General features: G+C 56.6%; 1 protein-coding gene across 4 annotated transcripts in view; it reads right to left on the minus strand.

Annotated features, from left to right (window-relative positions):
* Positions 1 to 289: 289 nt before the first annotated feature.
* Positions 290 to 13331, minus strand: part of LOC122189065 (microtubule-actin cross-linking factor 1-like) — a 35369-nt gene continuing 22327 nt past the window's right edge. The window contains exons 26-44 of one of the 4 annotated variants that reach the window (XM_042887866.1): positions 13078 to 13284; positions 12839 to 12958; positions 12239 to 12408; positions 11880 to 12039; positions 11558 to 11752; positions 10716 to 10844; positions 10306 to 10449; positions 9988 to 10176; positions 9542 to 9659; positions 8872 to 9035; positions 7878 to 8040; positions 7623 to 7777; positions 7314 to 7388; positions 6692 to 6709; positions 4881 to 4998; positions 3912 to 4123; positions 3427 to 3537; positions 1901 to 2024; positions 290 to 1789 (exon numbers count right to left, since the gene is read on the minus strand). In XM_042887866.1, coding sequence (XP_042743800.1) covers positions 1548 to 1789; positions 1901 to 2024; positions 3427 to 3537; positions 3912 to 4123; positions 4881 to 4998; positions 6692 to 6709; positions 7314 to 7388; positions 7623 to 7777; positions 7878 to 8040; positions 8872 to 9035; positions 9542 to 9659; positions 9988 to 10176; positions 10306 to 10449; positions 10716 to 10844; positions 11558 to 11752; positions 11880 to 12039; positions 12239 to 12408; positions 12839 to 12958; positions 13078 to 13284 — 2814 coding nt within the window. In that variant the 3' untranslated portion in view covers positions 290 to 1547. The remainder of the gene's footprint in view (positions 1790 to 1900; positions 2025 to 3426; positions 3538 to 3911; positions 4124 to 4880; positions 4999 to 6691; positions 6710 to 7313; positions 7389 to 7622; positions 7778 to 7877; positions 8041 to 8871; positions 9036 to 9541; positions 9660 to 9987; positions 10177 to 10305; positions 10450 to 10715; positions 10845 to 11557; positions 11753 to 11879; positions 12040 to 12238; positions 12409 to 12838; positions 12959 to 13077; positions 13285 to 13331) is intronic. The other 3 variants (XM_042887867.1, XM_042887868.1, XM_042887869.1) reach the window with 3 other exon arrangements.

Genomic DNA, 13331 nt, shown 5'->3' on the forward strand with positions numbered 1-13331 from the left:
ACTCAGACCCACAGACACCCAGCCTCGACGGTCCTCTCACTCGCTCCCCCCCCAGACACCCCTGCTGTGGGCACTTCTCCCGTGCATCTGCCCGCATAGACGGACCTCGCCTGCCTCCCATGGGCACCCGCCCCCCGCCCAGCTGCTCTCAGTCCCCGCACCGCTGCGATCCACGCGATGACCTCCTGCCGCACTCCCTGCACGCGGGTTGTGCAGGGCTGCCCTGCTGGGGCTCGGGGAGCGCGGGACGAACGCCTGCAACGCGGAACACCAACACTTGGGAGAAAGGTAGGAGGCAAGATTGTTTATTACCGCAAGCAATCGTAATACAAAAATGTGTCTGTTTTCTTTTTTTAAACAATTCATTGGTAGAGCTTCAGGGTTTTTTTGCCTCAATTTAAACCAATTGAGAGAATCACACAGCAACACGGTCAGAGCCGGAGAGGAACACCATTCAATAAATACAGGGGCTCCGCAGAGCCCACTCCCCGCAGCCCCCGGCCACTCAGTTCGGTGCCATTACGAAGGGCGCACAGAAGCCGGGCAGGACGTGCAGCGATGTGCTGGTGAGACTCGTTTCAACGACAAGCAGCTGTGCGCGAAAGTCCAGATTTCTCCTAGGAGCAGAGGTCGCCCGGTTGGAAGTGGGATGGCCGGAGAAGTAATAAATAGGAAAGGAGGTGCGGGCGAAGGCGCCGGGTCGGTCTCTGAGGTCATCACAGCAGAAGAATCCTCCAACCTGCAGAACCCGCCGCCGCCGTGGGACGTGAGGGATCCCAACCCGCAGCGGCCCCGAGCCCCCAGTGCTCCTTACAGCCCAGAGGCGCTCAGCCATCACTCAGCACAGCGGCTGCAAGGGGCCGCCGCAACCCGTGCTGCGTGCAAATCCCATCCCAGAGCCCGGGTAAAATCACATCGCTTAAAAAAAAGAACGCGTGGAAACAGAAGCCCCCAGAAGTCCCCACACCTCGCGTGTCTCCGCCTGAGGTATTGGTTTACAAAAAGAGTTCCTTGAACACTGTAGGATTCAGGTCTTTGCTTTTAAATATAATTTACCTTGCTGAGACAGCAAGTTAAGTTTATAAAGATGCATTTAGGAAACAATCCTAAAAGACAGCGCAGGTCCGCCCCCTGCACCGCGCAGAGATCCTGTTCAAACCTCCGCCTTTTGTACACTTTCACATCTTGACCTTTTTTGTTTCCTTTTTTTCTCTTTTTCTCTCCCACGTCTCCGTTTTCCGCCCCTCTCCGGACTGCGGGCACCGAGAGGCAACGTTTTGTTTTTGTTTTTGTTTTTTGTTTTTATCTACATAAATATTCACATGAAAATCGTAACTTACAAAAAAGAAAAAAAAAACAAAAAAACAAAACAAAAAAAAACAACAGAAAAAAAACCAACCAAGTAAGGCAGCTCCATAACACGACTTTCTTTTACACTTTTAACAATATAGCTTCTCCCATTTAGAATAAATATACATCCAATGTATGAGCGGGGTTAAAAATCGGACGCGGTGAGGCTCGCGTGGCCGGAGGGCGCGGGTGCAGCATTATCTCTTGGGGCCCGGCGTTCTGGGGGTGGCAGTGCTCGTCTTCTTGGACATGGTGGGGATTTTGGAAGGCTTTGCGCCGCGGCGGGAGCCGGCCGCGCTGCTCTCTGAGGTGTCGGAGCACGCAGACTGCGTCTCCAGCAGGTCGAAGTCCGACGCGTCGCTGCCCCGGCGGCTGCTGGCTCTGCTGCCCGCGCGGCTGCCGGCGCGGCTGGTGGGGCGGCTGGCGGCTTTCTTGGGGTCTGCGGGGAGCGCGGAGCCCTCAAGCGGCTGCACGCAGCCCAGCCCGCAGCTCCCGGCTCTGCCCGCCGCCCCGCTCCCCCCCGGCCCCGGTCGGTCCCTGCCCCGCTTACCTGCCCGGCCGCTTTTGGCCCCCGAGGAGACGGGCGAGGAGCTGTTGCTGGTGTCCCCAACCAGCGAGGTGCGGCTGGAGTGGAAGGTGGGACGCTTCAGTTTGCTGCCCGCTCCCGGCGTCACCTGCAGGAGGGACGGCAGCGCTGAGCAGCGCGGCACAGAGCGCAGCGCGACGCGGTGCCCGGCCGGCATCCATCTTAACGGCCAGGGGGAGCACGAGGTGGCGTTTTGGCAGCGGTTAAAAAAAGGCATAACATAAAAACAAAGCAGGGCCTGAAATGACTGACAGCACTGCGGGCTGAAACAAAGCAAAGCTGCTCCCATGGGACAACGGCAGCATCGGGCCAGCAAAGAGCAGTGCAAAATTTTGGGCTCCACACCCCAGCATCCCACTGCAGGGATGCACTGCAGCTCTGTGAGCTCAGAGCCGACCCACGGCCAAGCAGGGCAGACAGAAGGACCAAATGGGCACTGAGGGCGATGGCCAGCTGCTCTGGGCACGAGGCTGTGCCACACACAGGTGCTTCCCATGACCTTTAAGATGCTGCAAAGGATGAGGGGGAAGCAGCACAACCCGCAGCGTCGCTCCCACTGCTGCAGAGGAAAGCGAGGGGAGGAGGCACAGCCCGGCCCCAGCCCAGGACAGCAGCTCCAGTTTCTGGAATGAAGCAAAGCTCATCCTGGGGAGTGCTGGGCACAGCACACGGACAGCCCCAGCCTCTCGTGCTGCTGTCCTGCACCCCACAGTGTGGCTCAGAGCAACGTGAGGCCCCACCGTGTGATCTTTGGGATCTCCCGAAACTGGAGCCAGGGTGGGGTACGCAGGAGGAGGGGAGCCAAGCAGTGGGCTCTCCTTCAGCCCCAGCAGGAATTCAGATCCGTTATGGTGTGATTGTGAAGGTACCGTTCCCACTGCAGAGACCTCGATTCTCATCCTTGATCAGAAACAAGCTCAGCAGCAAGCAGGCAGCGCAGGGCAACGCACAAAGTGCTCCCGACCTTCTGCTGATCTCAAAGACGGCCTGATCTGCTCGAGAGCACTTCCAGCCACCATCAAGTTATGCTGCTCCCCTCAGCGAATCGCCCTCTCCCCCCGCGCTCCTCATCCACACAGTGAAGCCCCAGGGAGGAGCTGCATCCGATGGAACGAAGCCGCCCCCCAGTGCAGCGCAGACCCCACGTGTGTGCATCGGAGCAAAGTGGTTCCCATGCATGTGCTGTAGCTGATTTTCACGTCCGAACTCGGCCATCTTAATGCCAATCACCACCTCTTTGGGATGCTCCAAAGCTCTGAGAGACTCTTTTCTTTTTTAAGGGCACACAGTAAACACTCAATCCTTTGGTTTGCAATCAGAGAAAGGCGTGCTGTGAGCATTATCCCGAGGCTGGCGCTTGGTTTGGTCTGAGTCAGGAACCCATGAAAAATGCTACCAGCCAGCAGTGCTTGCAAGCGCTGTGCTACCGGAGGGAAGCCGGGAGCTCCGCCTGCAACAACGGGTCCTGGGGCTGCGGGAGAGGACCCTACCTCAGAGCTGGGGAGCTGGAGGTCGGGGTAATCAGATCCCCGCAGCGGGGAGCCCGCTTTACTGTTTATCAACCAGGGTTTGTCATAACATCGAGAGAAGTGATGAGGAGTCTGTGGAATGGAAAACCCAGAGAGGGGGGAGAGGCGGGAGTGAGTGAAAAAAAAAAGATGGAACAGAAAAGTAAACTAGAATGAGAGGAGAAGAGAACTAAAATGAAATGAGAACCGAACAGGAAATAAATAACAATAATGAAAAAAATCAACAAACGGGCGATGGAATGAAACATAGCAGATGAGGTGGGGGGAGCGGGCGCCCCTCTCCCCAGGCTGCGGCACAGCTCCACCGCCGCGGACGGGTGCCGTCCCACCCGGGGCTGAGCTGCAGGCCGCCCCACGCACCCCTCCCACGACCTTCCTCCTCCTGGCGCTGCAGCGTCTGTCTCACGGAACGGGCTGCCACAGGAAGGCCCTCCCCCTGGCCCTACCTTGGCTCCGCTGGCTGGGGTTGCGGGAGACGACGGCATCGAGGCGCAGCTGTGGTTGCTCTGGCTGGCGCTGGAGCTGGAGCGTGTTGGGGACGCCGCCCGGGAGGACGGTTTGGACCTGCGGCCCCGCGAGCGGAACGGCGTCATGCCCTGTGAGGCGCCCTCCGGCAGGATGAACTTCTCCCGGAGCTCGAGGTTGGTCCGTCCTCGTGCTGGAAGGGACACGGAGAGGAGAGCTGAGCGAGGCGGCACCGTGCCCGCGATCGGGGACGTCATCCATGCCCTCAGTGCTGCTCCGGTCTCCTGCCCACCCATCTGCTTAAAAGCTGCCCGAGTTCCACAAATCCAAAGTGCCTGCATTGCTGTTCTCTGGTTTCTTGGGGAAATCATGTCGGAATGGCCTTTAAACGTGGCACGTTACAACAGCGGCTGTTGCTCAAAGTGGCTTAAGAACAGCTTTGAAAGGCTGTGGTTCTGCTCTTGGCTGTGAGCAGCTCTTCACCGATTTTAGGGGGCAGGTGAGAGTGGGAAGCTAAAGGCCAATGTCAACATTTCTGTCCAAATGTCACCAAGAGTTGGAGGGTCTCCCTCTGAGCAAGGGGAGCCCCACAGGGAGGTCGGTGGGCTCCCAGCGCCGGGCAGCTCCAGCGTGAGGCCACACACTGAGTCACTGGAGCAGAAAGCCAAAGGAGCAGTTGTAGAACAGAAGGATGCTGACACATCCCGTGGGTGGAAATAACTTTGGTGTCAGTGCTTCCCCGTTAGGAACTTGGCCAAATGCTGAGCTCTGCCCCAGCGCTGCCAATTCTCACTATTTTAAGTCCAGTCATTTGCTTTGGACCCATTTCCCCCGGTTCTGTGGATAACCCAGACCCGCTACCAGAGCACCTGGTGCCACCCGGCCACTGAGTCCCCACACTGCTGTCACGGAGGGAAGGCAGCCAGCTGCTCAACCCGGGATGGCTTTACCTCTGCAGGGGTCATTCTTCACTAGGAACTCATCCAGGGCCATCCAGCCTCCGCCGACGCGGACCATGACGGTGCTGCGCAGGATCCGGACCAGCCGCAGCTGCTGGGAATCACCGAACTGCAGAGCAGAGAAACGGGGATCAGCCACAGGATGCGCTGTGGGCTCCCTCCCTCTGCGGGCTGCACCAGAGCCAGGCTGCCAGAAACCATCTGTGCTTCCAGGTGCACAAAGCGGGCGCTGAGCACCGAGCGGCTCTCCACTCACGCTCCTCTCAAACAGATGCACACCAGCACCAATTTGCAGTTTTTCAGCTGCCTGCCATTAAGACGATGCAGCTACCAAAATCCTTTAGTTTTAAAGAAGCAAACGAGGGTTCGGAATTTGGCCCTTAGACGAATTTTTGCAGCCAGAATCGCGGGTTTTCTTTTTGGTTCCGAAGGAAACAGGTTGTCAATGCACTGATGCTGCTGGTGCAGCCCACTTGGAAAAGAAGGCAGGGCAGGTTGGTGAACCAGCAAAGCAGCGCTGTGCCACCGCCGAGTGAGAAATCTCCCCAGTGTGAAGGCAGGGACACCCAGAGCCTCAGCCTTGGCCCCAGCAGCAGAAAAAGCCCCGCTGCCACCACCCCGCCAGGATTTCAGCGAGCGCAGTGATGGGAATCCGGGCAGGAATCCCACAGAAATGGTGATTAGTGATTGCGACGTTCATTAGTGATTTCAAACGCCTTCCGTTTCTCAATCAGTGCCCCCAGCCAGAAGCCCCGGCCCCGAGCCCAGGCTGCGTCCTGCACTGCTCTGCCCGTTCCACAAAGCACTGCTCCAAGGAGGGGGGGGGGAAGCACTCTTGGAAATGGAAACCACCTTCAGAATGAGTGAAAAAAAGGAAAAAAAAAAGAAGGAGGATTTTCCATTGGATGGATAGGAATGCAATAATAAAGAAGAGATAAAATGAAAATCGAGTGCTGCAGGTGGAGGGACAGCAGGGAGCAGCCCCCCGGCCTTCCCCTGGGGATGGAGTGGAGTCTCCCCAGTTTGGGGTCCCCCAAAACCTGCAGAGAAAGGCAGGGATGGGCGAATTCTCATTTCCACTGTCACGTCCAGATTATTTTTCAGTAACCACTGGGAAAGTTTCTACAGTCACTGTCTAACACAAAGCCACCCATCCAATTTGGAACGCCAGGCTTTGGGGCACGTTTTTGGCAGGGCACCATCCCTCCATAGAGGACGTTCCCTTCTGTGTGAGGGCCATTGGGCACCAGGCAGTGCTTTGTGCTGCTCCATCCCACCGACAGGAGCTGGATGTGAGCTGGCACACCGGCCCCACTCTGCTCTCACTCCCCACACAGGGAAGCAGTGACAGCGGGTTCCTACAAGCCCTGCTCCCACCAGGAGTTACTCAGCAGGTGCAGCAGGATGAGGTTTAGTTATCATTACCTATGGGATTAAACATGTGGACACAGCATTTCCATTCCATGGTGACGGTGACCCGAGCACAGAGCCTGGTGCAGCCCTCAGTGTCACCCCACGAGTTTGTCCCCCAGCCCACTGACATCCCCAGGGCACTGAGGAAGGAGCGAGGAGACAGAAATCTCTCCCTTTCAGTCAATTCCTGATTTTTCCCATCGATTTTTTCCCCTCTTCCTGCCCAGTTTGTTTTGGACGGCGCTCCTCTGTACCAGGCTCTGCGCAGCGGTGGGACAGGCTCTCCAAGCAGCACTCTACAGATTGCATCCTCCCAAAGGACAAGGCACCATGGACACACGAGCAACAACCACTAACAAGAGGTGAGAGCATCGCAAGGCAAACTGTACCTGGTTGCCGAGGAAGAACTACGGAGGAGAGAAGTGGAGTGAAAAGGGTTGGGGAGCATGAGGGAAGTCGAGAGCGGGAGGAGGGGAAAGAAAAACAAGAAAAACATTTTATGGGATTAACAGTGCAATCATCACCACAACTGTTAACTGCAGGGAGTTAGCAATGGGGGTCTGCTATGGGGCTCTGAGGCAGCAGTGAGCTGTGAGCCCCGAGCGCAGCGCAGGAAACCGGGCAGCTGGCTGCCAGCTCACTGCCGAGCTTCACCTCGGTGAGTAATTTGAAACATAAACACAGGAGTCTGTTACAAAGAGATCCTGTAAGGAAATTATTCTCCTTCTTCAGGAACGAGCTAAGAAAAACACAGGCGTAAGGTACACTCATCCACGAGGAAAACTTCAAGGGCAGCTGCGGGCGGCAGTGAATGCTGCACTTGAGCAGCCGCCCACCCCAGAACACTGCCACCGTTGTGCTCTCCTGCATGGGCACAGCCTGGGCCAGCACTGCCTCCCCAGGGCATACGGCCCCAGGGCACGAGGCCCCTCCTCACCGGGGTCCCTGGAGCTGCCCGTTGGGGTCCCTCCCTGCAGGGAGTGCTGGGGGACGCGGAACCCTCCGCCTTACCCGGTATTTGTTCTCGCCGATCTGCTCCACTTGGAACCTCTTGGCACACTTGCACTGAGCCACTTGCCTGGTGACCTGCACCACAGAAAACGAGGTAAGAAACTGGGATTTTGGTGCCTCCCTTCTAATAGGCTTCTTTTTTTTTTTGGATAAAACACAGACCTACGTGGCCAATAGTTCCAAAAACATCGGCCATACACGGATGCATTACTTTGGCTCAACCCCGGCACAGTCCTTTCTTTCCTCCTCTTTGTCTCCCTTCTCCTGCCAGCCCGTCCCGATCCGCCCCAAACCATCCCAGTGCTTCACCTCATCCTCAATTTTGTCCGCGTCGGTGGTCGGGCGGTACGCGTCCTTGTTGGGATGGAGAGCAGCCACAAACTCGTAGTAGTCGATGTAACCGTCACCGTCACGGTCAAAGATGTCGGCCACAGCCGTCATCTCCAGCTTCGTGGTGGGGAATTCTGGAAGGAGGAGCAATGAGCAGCCGGGCACAGGGCTGTGCGCAGCCTGCCCTCACAGCCGGGCAGCCACTCCCTCAGCTGGTTTTGGGCACAGACTCACTGGAGGCCAGGATGCCATCGATGAACTCCTGCCTGGTGATCTTCCCGTCCTGGTCCTTGTCGATGCGCCGGAAGAAATCCATCACACGGGACTTCTTGTGGTTCATCCAGCGCATGTATTTCTTCCGCCAGACATCGAAGTCGAAGTTTGCAAACTCCTTCAGCTGGAAGGAAATCGACAGTCAGCAAGGAAACCCTGAAGGATCCACAGGAGACCCCCGCACCCCCCCCACATCCGCCCCAGGGGGGCCGCGCAGGCCCTCCCAGCACAGCAGGACACACAGCGCAGGGACAGCCACACGTCACCATGGACACGGGGCGCAGCGCCGACTACGTGCACACAGACGCACACACACTGCTGGCTGCCCACCGCCACCTCCGCCTTCAGCCCCTGCCCTCTCCCTGCCCCTGGGAGCACCGTGCCGCGCTCTGGCTGGGTGCAGCCCTCCGCCCTGCAGCGCAACAAACCTCTCGCCCTCCTCCTAACCCCCCCCAAGGGCCCCTCCGGCTGCAGGAGCTCACAGCAAGGTGGCACAATGATTTTGAGCACCTTTTTCTTCTATTTTTTTTTAAAGCATTCCTCGAGTTAAAAGCAACAAAGAGAAAATAAAACATCGATACGCAGAAACTGAACTGACCTACAGAAAAAGCAACAAAAAACAAAAACACTCACTTCTGGGCATAGCTGCTTTGTTAAGCGTAAATGAAAACAAAAATTATATTAGACGATTGGAAAAGATATATACAGTAGCACTAATTAGTTAAGCTGATTACTAGGAATAAAGCAGGGCTGGCTGTCATTACCTCTACAGATACCAACTGCAGGGGCGCAAAGCAGTTCATTAGCGAGCAGTTAATTAAAGAAGGCAGTTTTAAGCCATAACGCTTCAGAAGAGCTTTTTCCTTTTGGCATTGTGGGGAAAGCAGCAGGGACAGCCCGCAGGACCCGGGCAGCTCAGGAGGTGGCACCGACTGCCCCATGCAGCACCCGTTACCTCCTCCAGTCGGTCCAGGGCATCATTGAGCTTCCGCTGGCGCTCCAGGGCCAGCAGCCAGACCTGCTGCCAGCGGGCTGAGAGCTGGTTGATGCGGGGGTTCTTGGTTTCCGACTGGGAGATGATGGGCATGGCGGGAGGGGCGGCCTGGGTCAAGGATTTTCCTGGGGGAAGGAAAAAGTAGCGAGAGTAAATGCAGCGCCGGGGGTGCTGCTGATGGGCTGAATCTGAGCACTGAGGACGGAGCAGCAAGGAAACGCGCGGTGCATTTTGAGCAGCCATGCACAGCCCTGCCGGCTGCTGCCGAGCAGAACCGTGAGCTGCAGCCACGGCCCCACAGCTGTGCAGCCCAACCCCTGCCAGGGGATTCAGGGTGGACCCTGGCTTCAAGAACTGGTGTGAAAAGCAACAACAAATCACAGAATTGATGCAGAAAGAAACCGAGAACTGACAGCAGGGGCTTCCCAGCACTGCTAAATAAAAAAGAGATAAATGCTCTGCGTGGGCTCTGCAGCCCTGGCAGCGGCATTTCGGAGGTGACCACCTGGACTTCTCCCTGTGAAAGCTCCAGCTGCCTTCCTGACGGCAGTCAGTGCAGGATGCCTTGTTAACTGATAATGAGAGCTAACGAGTTCCTATGTATCTCACTTCCTCCCACCACAGCACGTACTGTTGCTGCGGGACTTGTCAATGAGGGCTCCGTGGGGCGGTTCGGTCGCTTTCCTCTTGTAGGTCTTGGTGACCCGGTCCACGTCTGGCTGTTTCCTTGTCATCTCCTCCATGAAGGACTGTCAGAACACACAAGGGAGAAAGAAGCTTTGCAGTTTTGAGATGTTTTCACCTCCAGCTACAGAGGCTTTGGGCTCTCACTGGGATGTGCCTGGCCATGGGGGACATGGGTGCCCGGAGCAGTGGGGGTTTGCAGGCCAGCTATGGCACAGCTCTGCAAAAGCTCAGCCCAAGTGACAGCCTGAGATGGGTGAGGTGCTACTTTAATTGGGCCGTAAGGAGAAGCCAACGGCTCCCCCATGGCACACTGTGAATGAAACCCCTCTTGCCCTCGCAAGTGTTTGCCCACGGTGCAGGAAAGCTCTTTTGCTCCAGCACTGGGCTCACCTGGTGCTCAGCGATGAGGGCTTTGACCTGATCGATGTTCTGCGGTGTCGGCTCCTGATCCCTCTGGATCAGGGTGGTCTCAGCCCACTGGATCCAGGCCAGGAGCTCCTCCAGAAGCTCTGCATTCGCCACCAGCTCTGAGAGTGCAGCCTCCAACCTCTGCTGGTGCTGCTTGGCCCACGTGAGGACCTGTTGGAGATGCAGAGATGCGTCAGCCCCGGATGGGAACAAATGGAGAGGAAAATCAACACTGTGGGCACGCTCTGGGGCTGGGCAGGAGCTCAGGAGAGGACACGAGTGCAGCCTCAAGGGACTCACCTCCTCAAACCTGGCGCGGATGATGGTGATCCAGTGCTTGATGGTGGTGATGCAGTCAGGATGGCAGGCAGACAGAATGACCTCTCCCATTCCCACTGCCGCATTCACATCCACCCTTTTCTCCTCTACTTTCTTCATGAATTCCTGGAAGCAGGGAATGCATGGGCCGGGTGTGAAGGGGCAGCACATGGCAGGGGCACCCACGTCCAGCTCCTACCCTACACCCAGCTATGACTGCTGCATAAGAGCAATTTAACTTCCCCTTGCCCCTCGAAATGCAGGAACTTAATGCCCACATAGATTATCTTGCAGCATTTTTGCCCACAGATTTTGCTTGGGTTGCTCTAAAAAGAGAAGGCCAAGTGCTGCCCCGCAGTCTTGGCACCCGCGCCTCTGGAGTTCCCCATCACCTTGTGCACATCAATGAGGGACTGCAGTGCTTCAGCATCATCAGGAAGCGCTCCCCGAAAGCGCAGGGACTGCTCAGCCTCCGAGAGCCACTCCAGCAGCATGTGCACGGCCGTCCGGAACTCCTCCGCCTGAGGACAGAAGCAGAGGGTCAGCCCCCTCCTTGGGATGTGGCTGGGAGTGGGGGGGACTTTAAAGAAGAAAGGGAGAAGAAGGATCTATCTCTGTGGCCTGGGCTTACCAGCACCAGCAGAAGGGCCCTGCAGCTCCGGGAGCTCTGGCCTGAACCAGCAGCTCCTGCTTCTCCTGGCCCTGTGCTTGGCAGCAGCAGTGCTGCAGAACTTGTTGTTTTTCACTAACAGCATGGCTACCTGAGTGCTGGCCAATTTGGCACCTGGGTAGTTTATTCAGTAAATTGCCTGCTTGACAAAAAATCTACCTAAAGCCTTTTGACCTTTTTTTTTTTTTAAAGCAAAAATTGAGGTCTCTTTTTTCGCCCTGGACTTTAGCAAACACAAGCTGGAGCAGCCTCTGATCACTCGCCCATTCCCACTTGCCTGCAGTGCACACCAGCGAAATCTTTTCATCCTTCCTTTTCAAACAGGCCCTTCTTAATGTCTTTTCTTAGGGCAAAAAAGGTAAGCAAATAACCAATGCTGCTCTGCAGTTCTCACTAGCAACAGCTGCAGGGCTGTGCTGTCCTGCTCAGCCAGAAGCCCTGTGTCTGGGCGCAGGGTGCAAACAGCCTTATCCAAGGGAAGGGCTTGTGTCCATCTCCGGGGCACAGCCCCGCAGTGCAGGTAAAGCTCTCCAAGCCTGTTTCCAGCTGCAGCCTTTTGCTCACCTGCTTCAAGGCCTGCTCCAGGCGGCTCTGCTTGGACACCGACAGCTTGCACACGGTGTCCCAGCGGTTGCTCAGCTCCTGCAGCTGTACTTTCACCCACGTGGTGTCATCCCGGCTGTTCTCTATCAGCTCCCGGCCGGAGCGCTTCAGCACCTGCACTGTCCCAGTGCGCTTCCCCAGCTCCTTCTGGAAGACCTGGAGGCCGAGCAGGCAAAAGCCAAACGGCTCAGTGCCAGGGTGCTGAGTGATGGGGGACGAGACCCTGGGCCCTTGGGGAGGACGAGCAGAGCTCCCACCCCCAGCAGGGTGGGCAGATCCCCACCTTGTGAGCGTCCATCAGGTTCATGACCAGGTCCAGGTCGCCGTGGACGGGCTGATCTTCAGCCAGCTGAGGCTCCACCTTGTACAGCCAGTCCACCAAGGCCTGCAGCGCATCCATGAACTGCCCAGAGAACAGGAGGGCTTCTTCCAGCTTGTGCTGCCTGGAAAACAGATGGACCCCGTGAATCCCAAGAACAAACTCGTCTTCTTTCACCATGGCCCAGCAAACTCCTCCAGCCTCCAAGAACCATACGAAATCACAACGTGCTGTAGGGTTCAACCTCCCCTCCTCTGCTCACAGCTTTGACAGCAGTCCTTGACAACGCAGCACTGCTGGTACAACACTGGGGCTGGATTTACCTTTCCACAGATTTGCCACACACTGTGTCCCATTTATCCCGGACTTCTCCCAATAAGTTGTCCAGCTTTTGAGTGTCGTCTGGAAGCAAAGCTTTCTCCTTGAGGGCTCTGCCCGTCCTGATAGTGGTGTCGTAGACAGGCTGCTTCCCACCCAGTGTCTTCTGGAACTCCTGAGGACAGAGAGAGAAAACAAAATGGCTTCAGAAAACCCGATCTCACAGAGATGATACACAGCTGTCACGTGGATCCCCAGCTGCACGTTTGCCACTGCAGTAATAACATGGATGTGCCTCTCCCCAGTTCTAACAGCAGAGGAAGTACTGCCCTGCTGCCTCTCTTTTGTCCTCAAGTTGTGACGTGGAAGTCTCAGGTTGGATATTAGGAAAAATTTCCCCTCTGAAAGAGCAGTGATGTGGTGACCAGGGAGGGGGTGTAGTCACCATCCCTAGAGATGTGGCACTGGGGGAGATGGTCAGTGGGCATGGTGGGGGTGGGCTGGGGTTGGACTTGGTGATCTGAGAGATCTCTTCCAATGCTAAGATTCTATGAATTGCCTTCCACCCAATGCTCAGCACCAGTCTTGCTTCAGCAAAGCTCCACCTTGTGTTTGGAGAGCTGGAGCTTGATTTTGTCAGGATCGTTGGAAATCTCCAACTCGGAGTCCAGGTGATTCTCTGCATCCTCCAGCCAATCAATCAGTTTCTTCCAAGCTTCGTGGAACTGCAAGCAAACAAAATCAAGTTTGAAACTTAGCACTGAAGCTGTCCCCAGCCCCGTTCTGGTCTCAGGACCCCCATGGCTGGCTGCACCCCAGCTCTGTCACACTGCCCATTTCTCACCTGCTTGGCTCGCTTCCTGGCGTCATCCAGAGCCCGGCCCCGCTCCACAGAGCGCTGCACCACCTTCTCCCAGCGGGACTGGACGCTCACCAGCAGGTTCTTGATCAGCACCACGTCCTGCTTTTGACTGAGGAACTTCAGCTGGTTCCCCGTTTGGTCCAGCTCGATGATGCGATCCCGATGAGCGTTCACTTCATTGGCGAACACCTGCAAACAGCAAAGCCATCCTCCCATCTGTAAGGGGATCTGGGCAG

Source organism: Lagopus leucura, unplaced genomic scaffold (assembly GCF_019238085.1).
Source record: "Lagopus leucura isolate 7727_CA_CO unplaced genomic scaffold, USGS_WTPT01 Super-Scaffold_100123, whole genome shotgun sequence".
NCBI classification, from domain to species: Eukaryota; Metazoa; Chordata; class Aves; order Galliformes; family Phasianidae; genus Lagopus; species Lagopus leucura.